The sequence below is a fragment of the Sprattus sprattus genome (assembly GCF_963457725.1).
Source record: "Sprattus sprattus genome assembly, chromosome: 2".
Classification (NCBI taxonomy): domain Eukaryota; kingdom Metazoa; phylum Chordata; class Actinopteri; order Clupeiformes; family Clupeidae; genus Sprattus; species Sprattus sprattus.
Window position 1 is genome coordinate 32,027,646 of NC_137921.1, and position 21,172 is coordinate 32,048,817.

General features: G+C 39.8%; 1 protein-coding gene across 1 annotated transcript; it reads right to left on the reverse strand.

Moving 5' to 3' along the window:
• Nucleotides 1–852: 852 nt before the first annotated feature.
• Nucleotides 853–7,292, reverse strand: LOC308381954 (uncharacterized protein; the record flags this gene model as incomplete). Its single annotated transcript, XM_080859625.1, has 6 exons — nt 853–946; nt 5,993–6,264; nt 6,358–6,425; nt 6,648–6,807; nt 6,899–7,105; nt 7,254–7,292. 6 exons carry the CDS (start codon nt 7,290–7,292, stop codon nt 853–855), a joined length of 840 nt encoding a protein of 279 aa, XP_080715751.1.
• Between the last annotated feature and the right edge of the window lie 13,880 nt (nt 7,293–21,172).

Consider the following 21,172-nt stretch of genomic DNA (forward strand, 5'->3'; position numbering starts at 1 on the left):
ATTGGGACGCTGGCCGGAGAAATCCTTTTTATACAGGGTGACGGGAAAGGAACAGGTCTCAACTTCCCAGGGGACCCTGGGGCAATGACGCCACCCAACTGCGTCAGTGAGGAGGCGACACGACCGATGACAACAACAGCCAGCCGGCGTGTGAGACAGAGATGCGTGGTAACTCGCCAACTTAAGGAATGTCATTGTTTTATTGCAAAATAATATGTTACTGAATGGGTCAGCTTCGAGCCTGCCATTGGTTTAGTGTGTGCTTTTCCTTTGTTACGGTGGTGGAATCCGGAGCTGCAGCCAGAGAGGACGCAGGAGTGACATCGGAGGGGAGAGAGAGACGCAAACTTTAACCAGCCAGAGTTTGTGGAAGTGCGACGGTGGCGTGATCCGCCCTCCGTCATCACGTATCGGCGAAGCTCTGCTGCACCTACTCCTGGACCGAGTAACTGTAGGATTTGTTATTGTTTTGTTTTGGTCGGCGAGGTGGGACGCCGCCGACCAAAAGGGTTTTCTTCACTTCGCGATCCGGCAGCGCACCCGCTTTGCGGGACAGGCAGTGACTGGGTGAGCCCCTCTTAATGGGTTACACATACCGGGGAGGTAAGGCAGCCTATGTGACGAGCGACTGTTTATGGTGACAAGGAACTGTCACAGGTGGGAGGCGCTGGGGCCTCCACTTAAATCTATAAACTGTCACCCTGACTGAGGAGCAAAACCGTATCCCCACCCCAAAGATGATGCCAGACTGCAGGAATCAACATTTAAAAAGTTTAGTTTATTTAAATAGTTTAAAAAAGAAGAGTCTCTATAATGGTGGTGTAGGGGGCCGAGGAATGGTGCAGTGGGTGCCTAGTCCGTGGCACGGCGGTCGTTCACCATGCCTCCTGTAGAGGGGTCTGGGGCAGTTGGTGCATGTTGCTCCTCGCCTCCTACAGCAGGGGACCTTAGGCCATGGAAGATTAGCGGAAACAAGTCATCAGGCGAGCCCTGTATATATGCATTGGTAACGCCTACCCAGGCTACGTGTAGCCAGTCACCCGGAACTGTAGTAGAACGACAGTGCATGGACTTGGTGGAAACTTGTAACAATCACTCTTTCGTGTAACCCGGTAACGTCACTCCAACAGTGGCACTCAACACAGTGAACTCACGTGACTTAAGTAAAACAACAGGGACAGTCTGGGCAATAGGCTTCCGTGGCTAGCTGGGTGGTGCACCAATGTATTTCTGGAGAGCAGGGGTAAAGCGAACGCAGCAGGAGACAAAAGGTAGCTTCCTTGAGAAAAGAACAGGTTAACCATTAGCCAGCGGCTAACCTGAAGTTGACAGTCTGTAAAACAACAAGGAGGTAGGTTACTTAGCGTTACAGGGGGGGAGCTCGCGGCGTTCAGCTCCGACACAATGCCGGTTTCTGGCTGGGGAAGACCACGATGTCCAGCTCCGGCAGTATGCCGTTCTGTGAGCTCCGTTCCGTGGCTTGCATGTCGGTCTGTCAGTCCGTCCGACCTTCCTTGGTCGTCTGGGACTGAGGCGCCGTACCCCGTTCAGACCCCGGCCTCTCTAGCTCCTTCACCTCCTTCCTTCTTCCAAGTCCTTCCCCGCCTCCATACTGACGGTTACCTGTGTATAAAAGTACTCCACTCCTGCAGTGAGCCAATGACTAGCTAGGTTATTCTCTGCTTTGCAGCTGTAGCTAGTTTGATACGGCAGATAATGGGCTACACCTGGGCTGTTATTTTTTCTAGGTCCAGGGTGCTACGCTCAAAGTGTTCCCCTGGGGACCCAATTCCCGAGGGTGTGGTTCCTCCCCCACAGAACGTAGTCACCCCGTGACAGAACAAAACTAACTTTTTAGAGGTGTAGCTTGCTGTGTGTGTGTGAGCCATCTTTGCAGTGACATTTTTGTACATTGACATTTCTATGTGTGATCACGTGTGAAATATAACGCCAGTGTTGGGCCTAGCTGGGGGACTGTATTGAGGGCTTCACTATGAGATTTGTGTTTAGCTTCCAGTGCATGTATTTATTCTAATTTTCCTCTGCCAATAGGCTGTACCCCTCCCCCTTGGTGGTGCCTATCTGTGGCTATAGCAGCCTCCTGTGTCTGATTGGGGTGGGTTATGTGGAGATAGGCTGGGCCTAAACCATATGCTGAATCTTGCCCAGTGACTGTAACTAAGCTTGTGTGTGGCTGCCGGCCTTTAAAATAAAATTACTAAACTTGATTCATGTCTGGTGTGTTGTGTCCCCGAGGGATCAGAACAACCTGTGACCTGTGACAGTTATGTCTCAGTGACACCTTCATTGCATAGCCTTGCTCTACTAGCAATAAGCTAGCAGTGCCCTTTGAAACATAGGAATGTAAGAGGGATGTACCCTTAATACTAGTAAATGCTATATGAACAACCACTCACTTATACCTCAATTTGCTACTACAAGGCTAACCAGAAATTATTCCAGCCTTTTTGTGTCCATATCTGTCCATAGTGATATGCTAATGGATTCTTTTAACTGCAGATCCCATATTGGCACTGAAGCTGTACGTTCTTCTCCACATAATATGCCCCTATAACCTTCATTCATACATTTTAATGTCAGGAAACTAATGACCCATTAATAACCCTTGTATTTATTCTTTAATGGAAAAGGTAAAGGATAAATGTTATTTTTGTTTTGTGGTACGTGAAAAAGTAAGGCATGTTTTTCTTTTTGTATATGTGTATGTAACTAATTCTGCCACATATGGTTTTAGTAATGTTGTTATTAGTAATTTATTCTGGGTGTATAATGGGACAGCTAATATTGTAAGGCTGTGGCTGGTTTGCACATTATTTGTCAGAAGCCTTCTTGGTGTCATAAAAACAATACATATTTGAACAGAGCATGTTATGACAACAACATCATTTAGATATATCCTTTTTGTCATTAAAAAGTGCTGAACTGCATTCTAATGCAACAAAGGAGACAGATTAGTCCCTAGTGTTAACCTGTCATATATAAAAGAATAAATCTAAAGCTTGCTGAAGCAGACAGAGAGTCGCTACTTTTCAGCCCCACATGAGCAGATGTGTCCGCTGGTTGGAGAGCACAGGAAAGGGAGACAGTGCTGCCTGCAAGGAGTGAGGACGTGTGGGCAAGGGGTGAAAGGTCAGGGCCTGGCATGGTACAGATTGTAGCCAGAAGCAGAGGTGGACTGCCCGTGATGAATGCCTCATCCTCTCTATTTGCTCTGGAGAGATTATTAAAGGGCAACCGGGAACGTGGCTGTGACAGTGGCCGTGAGGTGGGGTGTCCCTGGTGTTGCCTGGGGAAGCTTCTCTGTGATGCCTACAAGGGATGGAGGTGTTCTAAAACTAATTAGTAAACCTTCCACATCAGATTAAAATCATGGCCTAATAAAAGTACCCTGTGAACACAATTAGGCTCCTAGATGCTTTTTAATTGCCTAAAGTTAAATCTCAATTTGCATTTTTCCAACAGGGTCAGATAAGCCTTAAGATATATGGAAGGGTACTCAAAACTTACAAGCATTACTAACTAGAATGCTTTCGTGAACGAACTGTGAGAGTGTGCTTGCTCTGTTGCGGCAATCAAGCACAAGCAACTGCAGTGGCCGAGTGCGCATATGTTGTTGAGGGGCCTCACAGACTGAAATCTGAGAACAAAATCTGTATAGTACTGTGTTTTCTTTGTTCAGTACAACGTTGAATGCAGGTTGTAGGATGAATCTTCCAGCCTTCCAGTGTAACCATCTGCAGTGACACTGAATACACCTTTTTGTTTTCAACCAATATATTTTAGCAAGCAACCAAGCTCAACCATTATATTTTGGCTCCACTGACGTTTAGACATATGAGGGTATCTTTGTTGTTCTGTTTTTGTTTGTTTGTTTGCTTGTTTATTGTGAAAGGGTCTAGTGTGTTACATTTAGCTTGGAGAAGTCTTAAAATAGGCTCCAAGTGACATTATCTCTTATGGGGTGTAATTATTCCTCCAAAGGTCGTGTGAGGGAGACTTGGGCTTGTTTTGATTTTGTATTGGTTGCGGATGCAATACATCTTGTCTGTGCTTCAAATATAAATATATTTATTGTCTCTCTATAGTCTATGGTGGAAATCAGATGTATTATGAAACTTGCATATTTACTAAGCACAAACATTTCAGGTGTCATGGTCATAATAGTTCCAGAGGTTTCGTTATACTGACTTACTGAGCTAAGTGAATTGTTGAAATTGTTATCTTGGTAAAAGGACACATCTCTGCAACAATATATATGAAATGCTGTGAAATCTCATAACCAACAGATTTAGCTAGACGGATAGTTTTGACAGTTGAAAGTGGTGTCAATGATAATAACAACTGCCCAGTTAGCTAACGTTAGCTAGTGACATGAGTATTAACGAGTTAACAATGGATACCGACAGTTAGCATACCTAGCCAGGTAGCATTACCATTGGATGTGAATGACAGTTATGCTAGGTCTTGCTAGCCCTTTGGTAAAAGGAAACATCTCTGCAACAATATATATGAAATGCTGTGAAATCTCATAACCAACAGATTTAGCTAGACGGATAGTTTTGACAGTTGAAAGTGGTGTCAATGATAATAACAACTGCCCAGTTAGCTAACGTTAGCTAGTGACATGAGTATTAACAAGTTAACAATGGATACCGACAGTTAGCATACCTAGCTATGTAGCATTACCATTGGATGTGAATGACAGTTATGCTAGGTCTTGCTAGCCCTGGCTGTCCCCAAGGAGGAGGGGGATTTTCACTTGACGAGCGGGGGCAATACAGTCATCTGGAGAGTTCAAAATGATACTAAACGAGGGGAAATCTACTGTATGGAGATATTTCTGCTTAGTAGACAATTCAGATTCTAATTAGGCTGTTGGATCATATGTCCAATGTAAGGAGTGTGAAGTTTTAATGAAATATGATTGATGCAGCTGTCGTTCTCCACAACAACATGGATAAACCTGGATGGTTGGATGTAGTTTCAGAACGAACGTCAAAGATCTTCAATGGTAAGACTTGTCTGTTGTGCCTCTGTTGGTGTCTCATAAAACGTGAGTTTTATTAAAGCATAGCGTGTGTATTGTGTAGCTATTTCATTCGGAGATTGCAGGGGAGTAAAATGCTCCGCTGGCAAAATAGATAACATGTTTTTAACTTCGGGGTTAATTCCCTTTCCTTTACGTCTGCTGCTGGTTAGTAAATACAGACAGCCGGAAATGTTAACAAACGGAATGAAAGAGCTACACATTACACATGCTATGCTTTAATAAAACCCACGTTACTCACATACTGGTTAACACTGTTAGAGTGGGTGTATAAACTGTACCTGTAACTGTTGCCACTACATTCGTTTTAATATTTTGCACTCTCTATCTAACCACTCATTCAGGTGACTGGTTAACACTGTTAGAGCGGGTGTATAAACTGTACCTGTAACTGTTGCCACTACATTCGTTTTAATATTTTGCACTCTCTACACTCTTAGAAAAAAAGGTGCTATATAGAACCAAAAAGGGTTCTATTGCATGCTTCATATATGGCACCCCTAAATGGTTCCATATAGAACCCTTTTGAAGGGTTCATCAAAAGAACCCTTAAGGGTTCTTTAAAGCCTAAATAAAATGGTTCTATATGGAACCGAAAGGGTTCTTTAAAGCCTAAATAAAATGGTTCTATATGGAACCGAAATGTTTATTTGAATAAATTAATTAACCGTTTCAGTAAATTAAAATACTAAATAAATGATTAGGTTAATCAATGACTAAATTCATATTTTAGAAATTATATTTTAAAGTATAGCTTTATGGTGTGCTCTATTAACAACTCTGACTATAATGCTGATTAGCACCATGAAAGTGATGAAACAAGAGAAGCTTTTTAAAAGGTAACAATGAATTTATTGTATAGAGGCAAAAAAAAGAAAGATAAAAAACAGAGGTATTTAATCAAATGACATAAATTGATTGTACATTTTAAGGACAGGGATGGGGATTTTTTTATTTTTTGGACATAAACGGAATAGGAAAATTTGGATGAAGGATAAAGTATTTACAAGAGGGGCGGGGTATGATACGTTAAACAAAAAATATGAGTTGAAGAGGAACTCAAGGGCCTCGGCTATGGCCATTTCCCCAGTGGTTAATGTGGTCATTGTAAGTCCATCCAGCCTGATGGTGATTGTGTCTGCCTTAAGAACGTTGAGGGAGCCATGGAAAACTGCAGTTGGACAGGGGTGGTTTTCCTGTAGAGGAAAGAAATAGGGGAAACATCAGGTTAGGTAATCTTAAAATTTAGTGTGGATTCAAATTATGGAAAAGGAACAGACCACACTTACGTTTTCAACGCAGTACAAAAACTCAGTTTTTTCTTTAAAAAGTTCCGGCAGCAACAGCAGTGCAGCATCTGTAAAGAGACATTTACCCAAATGATGAATCTTCATGCTTAGGATTATCAAGGATATCATTGCAAAAACTAAATGTAGCATAAACATTCGTGAAGATTTCAACAAGAAAAATACAACATGTAATATTTTTCCATCCTTTTTGTCATTCTCTTTGTCAGTGATTCTTGAAACTCAAATATGTTTATGTTTGAATATTATGCAGCCGAACCACAACCACTTACCGTTTAATCTCTCACTCGTCGGCTCAATGAGGGAGGGTGAAAATCTTTTGTGACTAGTCTCCTTTACCACCCTGAGTATTCTGGGGGCCAACTCGTGAATAGCAGTCTGTAGGTTTACGTCCGTTTGAATGCCAAACCTCATTTGCATTTCATGACGCATCTTTAAGGTGAAAAGAAAATTGCAGTGAATAAAAAATAGAATTTAACCACTGTTAGAATTGTGATGACTGTCTTGTTCACAATTGACTTACTAGTTGTGGGACACTTAGGAAGGGAAACATTTGCATGACATTTGCTGTTGACAGGGTCATTGATTGCATGCGCTTAAAAAGCGTCCTCCTCATCCTGATTTTGATTTCATCTATATTGGGCTGTTTCTTGGCCGACTCCCTTGCCATGTAAATAAGATGTTCCTGATAACTGGTGTCATCCTCGCCAACAACTTCCAGCTCTAAAACCTGAGAACACAACACAATTGTATACATTTTGAATGTGTTATCAAAGAGTGGCTTATTCACCACAAAACTCTTTGTTTCTCTTTTGCTTGTGGCACTTATCCACAATACAACAATAATAAGGACGTATGAGAAGGAAAACATACAATACCTTGAGCGAGGAAATGGAGTGTGTTGCTGAATGATCCATGAAGTGTTTTCTTCTTGTAGCCAGCTAAAATGGACAGTATTTCGTGTCATATAGGATGGGTTAGGATCCAATAAAGAAACAATCAGCAATTCCTTATTTTATGTTTTGAACATACTTACCCAGTTTTGACAGTTTTAAAAGAATAAAGATTGAAAAAAACGAATAGCCTAATGTACCTCAGGTTCAGCGGTAGTGTCCACACAGGATGTTTGCTCCACTTGTCTTTTTTTTTCAAATTTGTTTTTCATTGCGAGGACTGTGGATATGTGCACAAGTGGAATCCTTTCCTTTTTAAATTTGTTGCGGATGCATTCCATCAATGTCTCCTAGACACAAGGAAGCAACCAAAATAATAATGATAAAAGGTAACCCAACCAGAAAAAGTCTTTTGGAGATGACTCTTGAAAAGCATTAATGTACATACATGTCCAGATGCACTGCCATCTCTTAGGAAAGGGAATTTTGCGATCAAACTCCCCAGGACATCCGCATAAATTTTGTGACTGGGATACCTAAAACAGCATTGTAGACATTTTGGAAAGACTTGAAAAAAATTGCCATCTCATAAGACTACTTAAGGACTTTTTTAGTCTCATCCTAGTAACAGTCTAGTCATCATTTTCACCGGAGTTCCACTTTAACTTACCAAGTGTGTTTAGTGATATTGTCAAACAGCACTTGAATTAATAAAGCCCGTAGATGGGATTTGTCCTTCTTTTTAAAGGCCGGATCTTTCCTTGTGAGTGCAGCTTGCAGTTCAGGGGGGAAGGTGGGTAGGCTGAAAACTGCCGGCCATGGTTGGATATGAGACCCAGAAGGTACTTGTCTAAAAAGAGAGAGGACATTATTCAAAACAATGTTATTATTTGTGCCGACAACATATCAATATACTGTTTCCAGAAGAGATGACTTCTGAACACTTGGCCAAGACAAACAGACATGATAGTTTGTCGCCTATTGTAATTAAGGCGGAGACACCATCTTATTGGTCACACCCTGATCGACACCTCTTCTATCCAATAATAGTAATTCTCATGTTTAATGGTATGCCCATTGCCTGTCTTTGAATAATTTTAGGGTATGATTGGTTCACGCGTAACCGAGGTTCACATTTGCGCTTTCCATGCGCCAGAGGAGTCATTTCAGGCACAGGCTTTGCGCATTCAACACAACTCATGGAATTCGCCTATCCACACATTTTTTGACCACGAAGGTCAAAAAGATCAAACGCGTTTTGCTTCGTGACTCCATCGGGATCCTAGCCATGACATGTAAGTTTATATATCTGCATTTATGTTTACAGACACACATAATACTTTAAGAATGCACGTTGGTATGTTTCCATAATATTGGCTTGCCTATGTATTTGTCTTACAAATTAGCCAGCCTTCATTGGTCAAATGAAATGTAATTTGTTTCATGCAATATTTTGATGTTTGAATGTAATATGTATCTTATTTTGTTACTGTTGTATGCACTGAGTAACGTGCGGTAAAAGGTTGCAAAACCCCGCGAAAGGGAGAAGAGAGTTGGAGAGAAGAAGCCACATGTGAGGAGACTGCGCATGAGAGACTTCCCTGTCGTTGCTGGACGACAACTCGACGGAAGCTCGACAGCACTTGGATTAAGGTAGCGTCAGTTAATTTTTCTTGCTCCAAAAAGGAGTGAAGGAGTTTGTTTTTTGCCACACCGAGCACAAGCTACAATTCAGTACTGCAACGGTTAGCTGCTAGGTAGCTTCCTAGCTCATTTGCCGGCTAGGACTGGTGTGGGTGATTCACTGGTGAGAGAGTGCGTGTATGTGTGTGTGTGTGCATGGGCCCACCGATTGTGTTTTGTGCTAATGCTATGTGTCGTGTATTGCTAAATGTTAGCTGAATGCTAGTTATAGTAGCCTACTAGCTACTATCATATGGATATCTTTAAGTGACTGTATACGTAACTGTAATTATTTGATTTCTGTATATTTGAAGGTTTATTCAAACTTGAGGTTTGTTTTAATTTCATTTTATTCAAAAGCTTTTCATACATGGTGTATCCCATTTTGTTTTCATTAAGAATGTATTACATTGATGATTTTAATATTTATTTTCTTATTCAAATCAGTAAACTATATTTTTATTTGATAATTGAACATCACCAAGAACATCATCTGAGTTCTGAGTATTTCCCTAGTGTTAAGACATGATTGGGTAATAGTGTAGGTTTAAAAGGGTATTTCTTTTGAATAATAGTTAAGTTAATAGTTTAAATGTGCAGAGCACATGTAAAATATAGCATCAGACATTTAGACAGAAGGTAAGCAAGAATTAAATGTATTATATACAGTACTTTACTGGGATTAGTTTAGGAACCCAGGAACGCCCTTTAGTGTCGGAAATAGGCCTAGGGGGGCGCTACACAGTAATCTATTTATTTATTTATTTATTTATTTTTTTGCTGGGTTGTTTTTGAAACATTTGCCAATTGATATATTTTTTCCAGAGATGTCCCTGCAGGAGATACATCTGTCTGCTCCCCACTCATCTCATCACACCACCAACACCCGACTTGTGTCAACGACCTCAAACGACTCAATGACGATGTCCTATAATCTGCCTGGCGTGTCTCCACCTTGAAAGCTATACTCACTGTGAGCAAGGCATATGGTCCTCCATGGGCAATCCAGCGTCATATCTAGGTGATGAGAGGGAAAGTAGTAAGATCAATTTCAGGTGTAAATTGAAATGCTTACTTATTTACAAATCCCTACTCACTATAGACTGGCTAACACATCTTACTTACTGTTCTGGGATGGAATGTGAGTTCTGGGAGTTTCTCAATGTAGTCAGCTCCTTCATAAACATCACCTGCAACTTCATAAGAGGGAAAAGTTTCTCCACCATCCTCTCAGTCAGGCCCAGGAGAGTCTCCCCATCAATTTCCTGTTCTATAAAAAAAAAAAAACGTCAAGTTAGTTCAAGTGCGTATGGTGTCACTGTGCACTGATGTATTTATAACACTGGCATACTAAAAGTAATCCATCTGTTCACCTTTAACTTTGCACACTGTGATGCAGCGTGATAAATAAGTTGTCATCATGAACGTAAGAGTCAAGAGCGTGATAATCCTTCTCCTCTCCTGGATGAACAACAATCCAAGTCTTTTGATCCTCCAGTTTGAAGGCATGGTAATGTTTGTCAAATGTTTTGGGAATCAACAACCGTCCAAATATCATCCAAACACCCCTTAACTGGACAATCTTGGCAATCTTTACAAAGACGGGAATATCCTCTTCCACAGTATCTATAATGAAGTTGTCATCCACTGTATACTTGATGTTGTTGGTTGAGAGGGAGCTGACTACACTTAGTTTCTCATCACTAGGGATGTCCACAATCCCGATTTTTGTTCTCACTCCTTCCTGAATGTCCAATGACAAAGCCCGGAATGGAACAAGTCGCTCACCCTCAGTGTAACTGCTCTGATGGAGTACGTCTAGTGATTGAAGTTCCCAGCACTGTCTTAACTGGTGTCTTTTAGAGAGGGTGAAGCACAGATTTTTATAATTACAGGTGTTTCGGGATAATCTTTTAAAATACTGATGCTTCCCCTCAAATCTCATGCACCACAGCTGTTTTAAGGGGCCAAACTCCAAAATCAGGCGGGGATAGTGAATCAAAAAGTGAAGCTTGGGGGTGAAAGTCTCAGGGAATGCAGATTGGAAATGAGAGAGGAATTCACCTATTTGAAGACAGAGAAAAGGTATCATCCCTTTCCGTATAGTGGGGGAAAATATTATTTCGCCTATCTCTCGACACCTCAGGTAAATATCCCAGTGGACCTCACCTTGTGGGATATAATGTCCGATGAGAAAAGGCAAAATCCTGAAGAGGCACCAATTTTGTGCTGCAGACCCCTGTAGTCTAGTCTGTTTTAATACGCTTTGAGGCAATTGCTGTGGGATGTTGCTTCTGTCATTCCTCCCTATTGCAAACGCATCCAACTCGGCATTGATGTCAGTAAGGGAGACGATGCGCATGGAATGTAATGCCTGGAGGACCCGACAGATGACCATAGGTACAATGCCCTCCAAGAAATCATGCATTAAGTCCGGTGGAAACGCTCTTGTTACATCGAAGTAGTTAAGCTGACTAAATGGACATTCATTGACCACACCATATGTCCGTTTGGAAACCTCGCTGCTCTCCTTGAGTGCTTCAAGGTGGTACTTGTGCACCTCAGAGGATCTTATCAGAAGTTCGTCTTCATTTACATGGGACTTCAAGCAATTGTAGTTTATCATGCAAAATCTGCAAACCCGTCCACTGCTAAAACAGCAGGTGAATCCTGCCAAGCTATGTGCTGATAAGTTGTCTGCCGACACAGTGGCTAGAGCACACTTTAAATTTCTAAGTTGGTGATTCACAGTGATCCAGAGACCATCAATGTACAGCGTTTTAAGGTCATCTATAAGGGGTTTCAAAACATCCTGATATGAATACCTTTGTAGCAATTTGTGCTTCACTAGTATGCACAGGTGTATGAATCTCAATTGAGATTTAAAATTTGTTTCTAGATTGCCAATTGTAAAATAAAATGCTGTCAGCTTGTGAATTGATTTTTTGGAGCCTAAAGGGTTAACAACTTCAAATTCATCAGTGTAAAGATGCAATCTAACAATACTAGTGTCACCATAAAAAGGACTTCCTTGAAAAATCTCCCCATCTGTGAAGTCATTTAAAAGAAAAGTACTTGGGGCTCTCTCACAGGTCCTTTGGAATGACTCATAAATATCCTCTTTCTCCAAATGGGTCTTTAGAACATCCCCTATTGGGATATACTGAAAAGTATCTTCACCACCCTTGTCGTTCTTACCTAGAACCTTTTGAACAGGCTCTACTAGACGAAGATGCTGTTTGCTATATTGAAGAAGTTTGTATTCTGACTGCACATATTCAAATACGGAATCAAATACTCTGTCATTCGAAAGCAAAACATCCAAGTCGTCATGGTCCTCTAATATGAAGCCTGAGTTGTCTAAATTAAATTTGATGATTTCAGCGTAATTCTGCTGGAAAAACTTCAATACGAATTGTAAATTTGTGACTATTGTGTCTTGTGTCACTTTTGGTAAAAGATGCTTCTCTTGGAGATTTAAAATAAAAAGAGCCACATGCTGTTTAAGTCCAGACAAAAGTGTGTCCAAATTATTTGTTTGCAAAGATCTTCCATTTACTTCCTCACAGTCATCTACTTCAAAGACATCCTCCTCTTCTACCTGCTCAAACACTGCTGTTTCTGAACTGGAACTTCCTGGCTGTATAGCTTCTCTGTGTTTCCTATACAGGTGGTTTCTTAAACATGCAACACTTCTGTAACTTCTACTGCATCTGTCTACATTGCAGACAACGTTGAAATTCGGCTGCTCGTTGTGCAATAGCTGCAAGTGTGTTAAGTATTTTTTTAGCTGGAACTTCACCACATCACAAAACGGGCATTTGAAGAAATCCATAAGGAAAAGGCATACCCATGAACGTTTCTTTGAAATCCACTAACTGTAAGCTTTGAAGCCACTTGCCAACCTCATGTTTGGTCCATTTATCCACCATTATAATCTGGAATAAGAGAAATTAAGAAGAAAAACATTTATTTTAGTAGGCCTTTTGACAGACTTTTACTTTGACATCATACTCATCGTGGGATAGGGAACACCTGGCAGTAACTTAGCAACGCACATATCTAGTAAGCCTATTCAATTATGCTTTCCCTCGCACCCTCCAAAGCAGTGACTACGTCCCCACCCCCCCCCCCCCCCCCCCCCCCCCCCCCGCTGTCTCACACTGATGAATATGTTTGAGTGACCTATGTTTGAATTATATGAACTGTGTTATGTTCGTTGAAACGTCAAATTGAATTATTATTCATTTATCGTAGCGCGACCTCTTAGCCCCCATGCGCTGCTACACATTACCTAATATTGATTACGGAGTCAACCAGGATAACGGATTTTAAACAACATACGCTCCGGCCCAAAAGGGGTATTTAAATTGTATGTGTGCAACACATTACAGTTGTAGAGCGTGTACTTGACAGCCATTTATTTCGGTGTGTACAAACTGTCATGGAACGAACTGAGCGAATTCGATTTCGCGACGAGAACTTCAGAGGGTCATACAGTTTTCAACCGACATCGATACCGCTCTCCCTCTTTAAGTTGAGGTTCAACCGCTTATCACAGGGACGACAGTTGACTACCGAGTTAGGAGATGTTCACGAGGTATTACGGATTCTGATAGAGATCATACTTGGTCATATCGGTAATGTTTTGCTAATGTTTTGCTTATCTCCTTACACCACACGTACCACAGTTAAATCACGATTGGGTGTTAATAGACAAGACCTGTATCAGCTAATTTTGCGTGTTGGTCTACACAGCGGGATAAAACCGAAAACACGTTTCAGTTGAAATCCAGTTACTTGTCTTAATCTAGACACCCACCGCTACTGAAATATGTACAAAGATTGATTAAAGATTTTTCTATCTATTAAGGTTTATAACTGTTTCATCTTTTTAATAGTTGGGGTGTTAATAGGTGTGTTTAGTATACGTTCTAATATGTGACACCGTTAGCACACAATTCATTCATAACTCCGTTGGTGGCTAACGTTAGCACTTAGTCAGCTGTGCTGTAATCTATTGTTGCTCTGATTCTTGGTGTAATAGTAACTTGTTGTGTTAAGTAAGATACTATTTTCTTTTTCTTGTGTACTATTGTTTCACTCATAAGTATTCACCTGACATCAATAATAAAGCAGCAAGGCGCTTGCTACCTGGCTCTATTTTGGCTGACGAACATACTGTCAACTCACTGAACACGTAGCGAGAACAGTACACAGACCTAACTAAACTTAGCTAAAGTTTTTTTTGTGTTGTCCCGCTGCAATTAAAACATATAATCGATCGTTGATTTTATTTTCAGCCGGACGTAGGGTAAACGTATCTCAATGATGGATACACTAGGGTGACAGGCTAGGCTAGCTAGCGGATGCTAACATCATTCAGAGACGGCTTATATTATCGGTTAACGCCCACTGACGTTTACGAGGAACGCCCATTGTTTTTTTTACTAAACGGAGGAGGCCTATTATGTTTTGATTTGCAGACAACAGGGGTAATAATTATGAATGAAATTAAGGAGAAGAAAGTTGTGTGTCACTTACCGTTAAATCCAGTGAAGAATAAACGTCTTCTTGAGAAAGGTTCTATAAAGGTTCTATAAACGTTCGTTGAAGTTCAAATAATCCTCACGTGAATTAAATAGCACCCTTTTTAGGCAAAAGGTTCTATTTTCTTGGCTAAGAACCCCCATGGTTCTATATAGCACCTTCATGAACCCTTTTTTCTAAGAGTGTATCTAACCACTCGTTCAGGTGTTTTCTTGAGTTGGTACAGCCAACTACTGCACACGTAGTTCCCGAACCACTTTTCCTCGTTAAGTTTTCCATCCTTTTTCACACGGTGTCTCTGCGTCGATATCGGAGATACCTAGCAAAACTAGAAAATGCATTTCCTGAAGGAAATACCAGTGCATGAAATGCAAAAGTTAGGAAAGGAAGAAGAAAAGAAAGAAGAGTGAAAGAAGGAAAGAAGAGTGAAAGAAGGAAAGGATAGAAGAGTGAAGAAAGGAGAGAAGAGAGGATGAAGGAAAGAAGAGTGAAAGAAGGAAAGAAGAAAAGAAAAAAGAGTGAAGAAAGGAAAGAAGAGTGAAAGAAGGAAATAATAGTTGAAGAAGGAAAGAAGAAAAGGAAAGAAGAGTGAAAGAAGGAAAGAAGAAAGGAGAGTGAAGAAAGGAAAGAAAAGTGAAAGAAGGAAAGAAGAGTGGAAGAAGGAAAGATGAGTGGAAGAAGGAAAGAAGAGTGAAAGAGAAAAAGAGAGTGAAAATATTGAAAAAAGGAGATAAAAATGGAGTGAAGAAGAGAGATTGAGTGTGAGAGAAAGTAGACTGAGAGAGAAAGATGGAGAGAAAAAAAAATTGAGAATGGATGGTGTCTTAATGTTCCTAGTTACAGTTAAATTGAGAGGGACAGAGAGAGAAGCGGTTCCTTTGATTTGGCGCAGCTGTTAGTAAAGCACAGGTGCAAGCCAGTTTAAAGACCCTATTATGATGTCATAATGGCCCAATGTAAGTCAATGGGAGAAATTTATATTCGTTTTTCTTTAATATCTTAAAAAGTATAAAGTTTAGAAAAGTGAAAAATACATAGCATAAGTGTCGTTTACAAGACCTACGCGACGCAGTTTGAATGAAGTTTCTACGTTAAGCGGCTCGGGCTGAATTAATCGCAGAAAAAGGTAACAAGAATAACTAGAAAATGCATTTCCTGAAGGAAATACCAGTGCATGAAATGCAAAGGTTAAGAAAGGAAGAAGAAAAGAAAGAAGAGTGAAAGAAGAAAGGAAAGAAGAGTGTAAGAAGGAAAGAAGAGTGAAGAAAGGAAAGAAAAGTGGAAGAAGGAAAGAAGAGTGGATGAAGGAAAAAAGAAAGGCAAGAAGAGTGGAAGAAGGAAAGACAAAAGGAAAGAAGAGTGAAGAAAGGAGAGAAGAGTGGAAGAGGGAAAGAAGAAAGGAAAGAAGAGTGAAAGAAGAAAAGAAAGAAGAGTGAAGAAAGGAAAGAAGAGTGGAAGAAGGAAAGAAGAAAAGAAAGAAGAGTGAAATAATGAAAGAAGAAAGGAAAGAAGAGTGTAAGAAGGAAAGAAGAGTGAAGAAAGGAAAGAAAAGTGGAAGAAGGAAAGAAGAGTGGATGAAGGAAAAAAGAAAGGCAAGAAGAGTGGAAGAAGGAAAGAAAAATGGAAGAAGAAAATAAGAAAGGAAAGAAGAGTGGAAGAAGGGAAGAAGAGTGAACAAGAGTGGCTCTGGATGAAGAGATAAAGAGAGAGTGAAAATATTGAAAAAAGGAGATAAAAATGGAGTGAAGAAGAGAGATTGAGTGTGAGAGAAAGTTGACAGAGAGAAAGATGGAGAGATGGAGAGAAAAAAATAGAGAATGGATGGTGTCTTAATGTTCCTAGTTACAGTTAAATTGAGAGGGACAGAGAGAGAAGAGGTTCTTTGGATTTGGCACAGGTGTCAGTGAAGCATACTAAGGCAGAAGGCAGTAACTTCTATGCTATGTTAAAGCTCAGTGGTATGATAACAATGGAATAATGACCCTATTAATTAATCAGTAGTAATACTATTTCATTTATCACAATTACCAATACAATGATTATCACACACACACACACACACCATTGAATTATCACATTAAGCACATAAAACAATGAACTTGAATTGTCACATGAAACTCATAAAACATCTATGTCAGTCCATTGGGGTGTGTGTGTGTGTGTGTGTGTGTGTGTGTGTGTGAGAGAGAGAGAGAGAGAGAGAGAGAGAGAGAGAGAACGATAGAGAATGAGGCCCATTTTCCCCCTCCACATGCCCCCGCTCGCCAAGCGAAGTTACCCGATTTAGATGCACCTTTTTCGGACTAGCCACAGGCACTGGGTGGGGGAATAGCCCGATAGCTTAGCATATCTGCCATGCAATTCTAATGGTAATGCTACCTAGCTTGGTATGCTAACTGTCGGTAGCCTATACATCGTGAAATCAACCAAAATACTGATGTCACTGGCTTTAATTTGATAATGGCATGTTAGTAGTACATTTAATATCAGTACATTTGTTTAATTACTGCTGATATTTTACAAATACGTCAAAAACTCATTTTTGACCAAACTTGAAGTTACGGTCTTTTGCCTTAGCAAGGCAGAGTAAAGCACAGGTGCAAGCCAGTTTAAAGACCCTATTATGATGTCATAATGGCCCAATGTAAGTCAATGGGAGAAATTTATATTCGTTTTTCTTTAATATCTTAAAAAGTATAAAGTTTAGAAAAGTGAAAAATACATAGCATAAGTGTCGTTTACAAGACCTACGCGACAAAGTTTGAATGAAGTTTCTACGTTAAGCGGTTCGGGCTGAATTAATCGCAGAAAAAGGTAACAAGAATAACTAGAAAATGCATTTCCTGAAGGAAATACCAGTGCATGAAATGCAAAGGTTAAGAAAGGAAGAAGAAAAGAAAGAAGAGTGAAAGAAGGAAAGAAGAAAGGAAAGAAGAGTGTAAGAAGGAAAGAAGAGTGAAGAAAGGAAAGAAAAGTGGAAGAAGGAAAGAAGAGTGGATGAAGGAAAAAAGAAAGGCAAGAAGAGTGGAAGAAGGAAAGACAAAAGGAAAGAAGAGTGAAGAAAGGAGAGAAGAGTGGAAGAGGGAAAGAAGAAAGGAAATAAGAGTGAAAGAAGGAAAGAAGAAAAGAAAGAAGAGTGAAGAAAGGAAAGAAGAGTGGAAGAAGGAAAGAAGAAAAGAAAGAAGAGTGAAATAATGAAAGAAGAAAGGAAAGAAGAGTGAAGGAAGGAAAGAAGAGTGGAAGAAGGAAATAAGGAAAGAAAGAAGAGTGAAAGAAGGAAAGAAGAAAGGAAAGAAGAGTGAAGAAAGGAAAGAAAAGTGGAAGAAGGAAAGAAGAGTGGATGAAGGAAAAAAGAAAGGCAAGAAGAGTGGAAGAAGGAAAGAAAAATGGAAGAAGAAAATAAGAAAGGAAAGAAGAGTGGAAGAAGGAAAGAAGAGTGAACAAGAGTGGCTCTGGATGAAGAGATAAAGAGAGAGTGAAAATATTGAAAAAAGGAGATAAAAATGGAGTGAAGAAGAGAGATTGAGTGTGAGAGAAAGTTGACAGAGAGAAAGATGGAGAGATGGAGAGAAAAAAAAATAGAGAATGGATGGTGTCTTAATGTTCCTAGTTACAGTTAAATTGAGAGGGACAGAGAGAGAAGAGGTTCTTTGGATTTGGCACAGGTGTCAGTGAAGCATACTAAGGCAGAAGGCAGTAACTTCTATGTTAAAGCTCAGTGGTATGATAACAATGGAATAATGACCCTATTAATTAATCAGTAGTAATACTATTTCATTTATCACAATTACCAATACAATGATTATCACACACACACACACACACACACATTCACACACCATTGAATTATCACATTAAGCACATAAAACAATGAACTTGAATTGTCACATGAAACACATAAAACATCTATGTCAGTCCATTGGGGGGTGTGTGTGTGTGTGTGTGTGTGTGTGTGTGTGTGTGTGTGTGTGTGTGTGTGTGAGAGAGAGAGAGAGAGAGAGAGAACGATAGAGAATGAGGCCCATTTTCCCCCTCCACATGCCCCCGCTCGCCAAGCGAAGTTACCCGATTTAGATGCACCTTTTTCGGACTAGCCACAGGCACTGGGTGGGGGAATAGCCCGATAGCTTAGCATATCTGCCATGCAATTCTAATGGTAATGCTACCTAGCTTGGTATGCTAACTGTCGGTAGCCTATACATCGTGAAATCAACCAAAATACTGATGTCACTGGCTTTAATTTGATAATGGCATGTTAGTAGTACATTTAATATCAGTACATTTGTTTAATTACTGCTGATATTTTACAAATACGTCAAAAACTCATTTTTGACCAAACTTGAAGTTACGGTCTTTTGCCTTAGCACGGCAGAGTAAAGCACAGGTGCAAGCCAGTTTAAAGACCCTATTATGATGTCATAATGGCCCAATGTAAGTCAATGGGAGAAATTTATATTCGTTTTTCTTTAATATTTTAAAAAGTATAAAGTTTAGAAAAGTGAAAAATACATAGCATAAGTGTCGTTTACAAGACCTACGCGACAAAGTTTGAATGAAGTTTCTACGTTAAGTGGTTCGGGCTGAATTAATCGCAGAAAAAGGTAACAAGAATAACTAGAAAATGCATTTCCTGAAGGAAATACCAGTGCATGAAATGCAAAAGTTAAGAAAGAACGAATAAAAGAAAAGTGAAAGAAGGAAGGAAGAAAGGAAAGAACAGTAAAAGAAGGAAAGAAGAGTTGAAGAAGGAAAGAAGAAAGGAAAGAAGAGTGAAGAAAGAAAGAAGAGTGGAAGAAGGGAAGAAGAAAGGAAAGAAGAGTGAAGAAAGGAAATTAGAGTGGAAGAAGGAAAGAAGAAAAGAAAAAGGTAAGAAGAGTGGAAGAAGGGAAGAAGAAAGGAAAGAAGAGTGGAAGAAGGAAAGAAGAAAGTAAAGAAGAGTAGAAAGAAGGAAAGAAGAGAGGAAGAAACAAAGTAAGGAAAGAAGAGTGAACAAGAGTGGCTCTGGATAAAGACAGTAAAGAGAGAGTGAAAATATTGAAAGAAGGAGAAAAAAAGAGTGAAGCAGAGAGATGGAGTGTGAGAGAAAGTAAAGTGTGAGTGATAGAGAGAAAAAAAAGTAGAGTATGGAAGGTGTCTATTAATATTCCTAGTTGTACAGTTGAATGGAGAGGTACAGAGAGAAGAGGACCCTTGGAGGCTTGCCGCAGGTGTCAGTGAAGCACAGGTGCAAGCCAGTTTAATTACCCTATTATGATGTCATAATGGCCCAATGTAAGTCAATGGGAAAATTTAGATTCGTTTTTCTTTAATAACTTAAAAAGTATAAAGTTTAGAAAAGTGAAGTTTAAAAAATACATAGCATAAGTGTCCTTTACAAGACCTACGCGACAAAGTTTGAATCAAGTTTCTACGTTTAGCGGTTCGGGCTGAATTAATCGCAGAAAAAGGTAACAAGAATAAGAAGAAGAAGAAGCCTAGGAATAACAATACAGGGCATTTCATGCACTGTAATAAGAAGAAGAAGCCTAGGAATAACAATACAGGGCATTTCATGCACTGTAACTAGAAAATGCATTTCCTGAAGGAAATACCAGTGCATGAAATGCAAAGGTTAAGAAAGGAAGAAGAAAAGAAAGAAGAGTGAAAGAAGGAAAGAAGAAAGGAAAGAAGAGTGTAAGAAGGAAAGAAGAGTGAAGAAAGGAAAGAAAAGTGGAAGAAGGAAAGAAGAGTGAAAGAAGAGTGAAGAAAGGAAAGAAGAGTGGAAGAAGGAAATAAGGAAAGAAAGAAGAGTGAAAGAAGGAAAGAAGAGTGTAAGAAGGAAAGAAGAGTGAAGAAAGGAAAGAAAAGTGGAAGAAGGAAAGAAGAGTGGATGAAGGCAAAAAGAAAGGCAAGAAGAGTGGAAGAAGGAAAGAAAAATGGAAGAAGAAAAAAGAAAGGCAAGAAGAGTGGAAGAAGGAAAGACAAAAGGAAAGAAGAGTGAAGAAAGGAGAGAAGAGTGGAAGAAGGAAAGAAGAGTGAAAGAAGGAAAGAAGAAAAGAAAGAAGAGTGAAGAAAGGAAAGAAGAGTGGAAGAAGGAAAGAAGAAAAGAAAGAAGAGTGAAATAATGAAAGAAGAAAGGAAAGAAGAGTGAAGGAAGGAAAGAAGAGTGGAAGAAGGAAATAAGGAAAGAAAGAAGAGTGAAAGAAGGAAAGAAGAAAGGAAAGAAGAGTGAAGAAAGGAAAGAAAAGTGGAAGAAGGAAAGAAGAGTGGATGAAGGAAAAAAGAAAGGCAAGAAGAGTGGAAGAAGGAAAGAAAAATGGAAGAAGAAAATAAGAAAGGAAAGAAGAGTGGAAGAAGGAAAGAAGAGTGAACAAGAGTGGCTCTGGATGAAGAGATAAAGAGAGAGTGAAAATATTGAAAAAAGGAGATAAAAATGGAGTGAAGAAGAGAGATTGAGTGTGAGAGAAAGTTGACAGAGAGAGATGGAGAGAAAAAAAAATAGAGAATGGATGGTGTCTTAATGTTCCTAGTTACAATTAAATTGAGAGGGACAGAGAGAGAAGAGGTTCTTTGGATTTGGCACAGGTGTCAGTGAAGCATACTAAGGCAGAAGGCAGTAACTTCTATGTTAAAGCTCAGTGGTATGATAACAATGGAATAATGACCCTATTAATTAATCAGTAGTAATACTA